At 36.9% G+C, this 5,705-nt stretch overlaps 1 protein-coding gene across 2 annotated transcripts in view; it reads left to right on the plus strand.

Annotated features, from left to right (window-relative positions):
- The window catches only part of LOC106884262 (cartilage matrix protein), a 137,636-nt gene that overhangs the window by 101,190 nt on the left and 30,741 nt on the right, over nucleotides 1-5,705 (plus strand). For both annotated transcript variants that reach the window (XM_052973962.1, XM_052973963.1), the window contains one exon: nucleotides 1,130-1,684. In XM_052973962.1, the coding sequence (XP_052829922.1) occupies nucleotides 1,130-1,684 (555 nt within the window). The remainder of the gene's footprint in view (nucleotides 1-1,129; nucleotides 1,685-5,705) is intronic.

Genomic DNA, 5,705 nt, shown 5'->3' on the forward strand with positions numbered 1-5,705 from the left:
ATTTGTAGGTGTGTATAATATGTATGTACCTATATGTATATATGTACTTATGCATATATATTTATACGCATGTACTATGTGTGTGTGTGTATATATATATATGTATATACGCATGCATGTTTGTGTTTTCGTGGATAAGCATATGTTTCGATATGTGTGTCTGTAAATATGTATAAGTGTATGCGCGCGCGCGCGCACACACACACACATACACACATATATATATATATATATATATATATATACATACACACACATATATATATATATATGTATGTATAGATAGATAGATAGATAGATATATGTATATGTACATGAACATACACAACACACACAAATACCAAAGTGTATTAAATAGGCACAAATACCTATACAATCATATATATATTCGTTATAAGGATTCAATAGACACAAGGCCTATCAACACGTAGGACGCCAGAATTGGCCAGGTTACAGAACAGCATAGAGTTCACAATGAGATAAACAATAAGGAAGGTATCAAGTGTTGCTCGGATACTGCAGATATGTAGCTAACCAATCCAATTTAAACCGTAGTTTCGACTCTAGCCATGATCCCAAGTGTATTGTAGGTATAAAAGGAGATCGCAAATGGTGTTTAAAATTTATGACAGCTGTTTCGGTAGAATTTTATCGATGCATTCATAAATTACATTATAACTTATATTCCACCATCTTCAGGCAAGATTTCTGATGTATCTCTTCGACGTTGGACTCGTCAGGTATGATGTATAAAATCTCATCTATTTGACATGTTACTTTTATAAAATTTTATCCGTTTGCCTATCCAATGTATTTTGATAAGTTTGCCTGAAACGTCCAGCTTGTTTTCAGATCTTTAATCACCCCTTGTTTCATACACTCTGAGTAATATAACGTTTTCTATTTGTAAACCCCAAATTACTCTGGTAGTTGGAAAAAATTGGGATGTGTATCATGAAAATATGTTCTGTGTATCCCGAGAAATAAAGGACGGGCAAAGGATTAAGTGATCAGGTTTGACCAGAGCCACAAAAAAATAAAAAACAAGAAAGGCTCAGATAAAAACATGCTCATGACAACGAATAGAAATAAATCCTTAATTTTATTTTTATTTTTATTTTTTTTGCAGTTACGTCCAAGTTCCCCAAGAAAAGGCTAGACGTCATGTTTCTTGTCGATGACTGCCAGTTTGGTCACAAAAACTTGCATCTCATAAAAGGATTCATCGCCAGCCTCACACGACAAATGCACATCGGATCTTATTGGACAAGAGTCGGTGCCTTCTCCAGCCAGTGCAGTCAACAACACAACGACATCTACCTGACCGAATATCGGACGTCGCAGGACTTTATCGCCGATTTCACGAAACCAGACACACACAGTCTAGCTTGGCTCATACGCCGCCTTAGACATCACGGTTTCGATCCTGCCAATGGTGGTAGAGACGACGCCCCACATATAGGAGTATTGTTTGTTGATGACAAACTAAAAGAACCTGATGCTAGTATCCTAGAAGCTAAAAGGGCTCGTTTTAAGGGAGTGAAACTGTTTGTTGTTGCTATTGGCAAAGGATATGCTTTCCAAGAGGTTCAACAGTTGGCTTACAGGAATATGTACATTCGAGTTAGGGATTATACTTATTTGCAAAGACATATCAGTGATTTTATGGACACAATGCTAAAAGGTAAGAATTTGTTTTATTTTATATTTTATGAGAGTATTGTAGTTCGCTTGAAGCATTGTGTGTGGTTTGTGAAGTATAACGTGTCTTGAATGGCACAACAATACAGAGTCGACTATAATAACTGTTGTTGGAAAACCTATTATAGCAGTGACTCAATCAATTCCTAGCAATACCTGAAGAAGGAATTTTTATATTCCAAAATATAATATCAGACCATGAATAAATATATTATAACGGTTATTGTTCTCCATTCTGCATTGTTGTACCAAAGAGTCAGAAGAATCCCATGATATGCCTGTCCAAATCAGCTGAAAGCCACCGCAATGTTTCACGGTAGGGACGAAACAGTTAGGGCTGAAGGTTTCTTTGGCTTGTCACATTATGTTGCAGCAGAGATCACATGGTTCCATTCAGCCATTGAACTCTTCTGGTTGTCTAGACAAGATTTTTTTTCTGTTTATCAATATCAATTTTGGAAATCAGATAAGTCACGCATGCGAAATTATTGTAATATAACGATAAAACACAGAGTGCTATACCATGAAATACAAAGCATACACAATGCATATGAGCACAGGAAAGAACAGCTCTGAATTTGTCATGCTGCCAATATGAAAAATAGTTAAATACAAGTGGTGTTTCCATTAGTTTGTCCAACCCTCTGGGTATATATATATATGTGTGTGTGTGTGTGTGTGTGTGTGTGTGTGTGTGTGTGTGTGTGTGTGTGTGTGTGTGTGTGTGTGTGTGTGTGTGATCGGTACACTGTATTTGTTTAAATATTCATATAGTCATGCTGCGTTGGTGTATAAGTAATTTCTTCTGCATGGACTCCGGGCTATATAGATCATTCGAGACGGACAAAATCTGCATTTTTAAAATAACGTCTGGAATGTGTGTGTGTGTGTGTGTGTGTGTGTGTGTGTGTGTGTGTGTGTGTGTGTGTGTGTGAGTAAGAGAGAGAGAGAGGCAATTATTAAATGTAAACAACGTTACGTGATAATGGCGGAAAACACCACCGAATATATCAACATGGCGTCCCTTAATAGAATATACAGTCGTTTTTCTAAGCAGATATACATATTAATGAGGCGCCGAGTTGCTGCCTTAGCACGTTCTTCTTCTTCATCCTTTTCTTCTTCTTCATCAACATCACCTCCTCCTCCTCCTCCTTCTTCTTCTACTACTACTACTATTACTACCACTCTATCCGCTCTTTATCCACATACAGACAACCTCACACATATACACACACACACACACACACACACACACACACACACACACACACACACACACATATATATATATATAATGCTTGCGTATACTTATGAATAGTTATAGGTGTATATCCAATAAATATGTATGTGTGTGTGTATGTGAAGGATGTTTGATGACATACGTGTTCAATATATATATATATATATATGTTATATATATTTTATATATATATATATTTTATATATATATATATATATATATATATATGTGTGTGTGTGTGTGTGTGTTATATTTATTATAAGTGCATACGTGACGTGCAGAAATGTGCAAGGATATGCAGAAATATAGGTGGGGAGTAAATGTGTTTGACGAGGCAGTATTCCTCTTAATATGTATGTGTGCAAGTATGTTACCGAAAACCACACCTACGTGCACGTCATGCATTTCTGTATATTTAATCGTGTAAGCATATAACTCGGTCAACGACAAAACCAACAATGATATTGTTATACATACATACGTGCATGAGTATGTGTGTAACGAGTGTGTGTGTGTTTATAATCTTGCTATCTCATATTAATATTGATATTGTATGAAGACTCGGCGTTTATAGGCCAGTGGGACTGGGATAAGTCCATGTGGAGATCGAGTTCTAATTCATTATATATACATACATACTTACAGACGCACATACATATATGACCCCACCTACATTAAGAGTTATGCATAAGCACATACAAACACACACACATACAAATAATAAAGATAACTTATTCCAAGCATTTATACAAAATATCTAAAAAAAAACAATAATAACAACGACATTCTTACCACGCCTGTGTCTGTATACATATATATATATATATATATATATAAAGGGAGAGGGATGGATGGACGGATGGGTAGATAGATAGATAGATAGATAGATAGATAGATAGATAGATAGATATGTTCTGTATGCCAGTGTTGCTCAAATATTTTTGACATATTGGATCCCTCTGGTTATTTTAATCACATGGACTGTCATAGCCAATCGATATCTAAAAAAAAAATAGTATTATATTTTCAGAATCAAATATTGTTAGAAATTATATTAAAATTTTCTGAAAATATTTTGTGCATAGTAGCAGGTAAAAACACTTTATTGTACATAAATTTGAGTGGCAAGATCTTGTAGGGACCCGACGAGGGCCATTTGAACATCTGTTGAGAACGACTGCTGTATGCGGTTTTCCCTACAGGAACACGGTCCTTAATATCATTTAAAGTTTATCTCTGTCTCAATTTACATACATTCGACTAATACGGTGACCAATTCTAATTTTTGCTGAGGTCAAATCAAGTTATTCCACTTTTAAACTATATGCTTATACAGTGATACCTCGAGTACGAGTTTATTTCGTTCCATGACCGAGCTCGTCTTACGATTTACTCGTTTAACAAATCAATTTTCCACATTGAAATTAACTAGAATATAATTAGTCCGTTCCAGCCCCACCAAAAAACCACTCAAAACAATTTTCCATGGGTTTTAAAATAGAAAAGTTGTAGTTACAAGTAAAATGACAATTACAAAAAAGGGAATGGAAAAGAAATACGTAAACTGGTTTTATTAACTGAATTACCTTAAAGATGGGCTCATACTGCGGTTTTCCGCTCGTACTTCAAGACAAAAATTCGCACGAGTCTCGGTTCGTACAGCAAATTACTTCGTATAATGCGAAACTCGTATTACGAGGTCCTACTGTATTTGTAATTTTCCTATGTACACCATCGCTAGATTCCTCAGACACACCTGTATATTTCATTATTAATGTCTCGCCATGCTACGATATTCTAATTACGTATAAAGGCAATATTTGAAACTGAGAATTTCTTATATATTACTGGCACTTCGTCGGTTACGACGACAACTGCTCCGATCAACGAAACAACATGCTCGTGAAATTAACATGCAAGTGGCTGAGCACTCCACAGACACGTTTACCCTTTAAACTTCAGCATTTCAACCAGCCATATCCGGTTTAATTATTCTCCTTTTTTTATGCTCAAACCATCCAAATCTGGCTTCTCACACCTACCCTACAATGTCACTAGGGTATATTTTGGGGTACTTTCATTTTGGGGTAGCATCGGTGTGAAGGTGGACGATGAGCTATCTGTGTGTCGGTGTACGTGTATTTCTTATTTTACTGACGGTGCTCCAGCATGACCACGTCCAATCGTTATGTGCGTCCAGTTACGATGTCTGCGAATGCCAACGGAAAGATTTATAGTATTTATGGAAGCATTGTACTATGGTGGTGGTGGTGGTGGTGGTGGTGGTAGGGCACTGATGTTGGTGGTGGAGTGGTTGTGGTGGAGTGGGTTGGGGGTGGTCAGAATAGTAATGATGGATGATGACGATGACGATAATGATAATGATGATGAAGATGATGATAGTGTCCACGAAGACGACCACGATGATGATGAGGAGGAGGAGGAGGAGGAGAGGGAGGGGGAGAAGGTAATTAGCGATGCATGTGGATGGTGGTGGTTGTCGGCGATGGTGGAAGCAGCAATCATTATACTGTGGCAGGTAAAGTGTTACTGCTACTGCAAATGATGATGATGAGGGCGATGGATGGTGTTGATGGTGGTGGTGGTGGTTGTGACGTTGACAGTAAAGAGAAGCGAGTACGATGACGATGACAAATAACAAATGACATGGAAGCAAGAAAATACCTTTATTAGTATATTGGTAACCACACACACACACACACACACACACACACACATACTGTATATATGTAAATATATA

The sequence above is a fragment of the Octopus bimaculoides genome, chromosome 17, assembly GCF_001194135.2.
Source record: "Octopus bimaculoides isolate UCB-OBI-ISO-001 chromosome 17, ASM119413v2, whole genome shotgun sequence".
Lineage (NCBI taxonomy): Eukaryota > Metazoa > Mollusca > Cephalopoda > Octopoda > Octopodidae > Octopus > Octopus bimaculoides.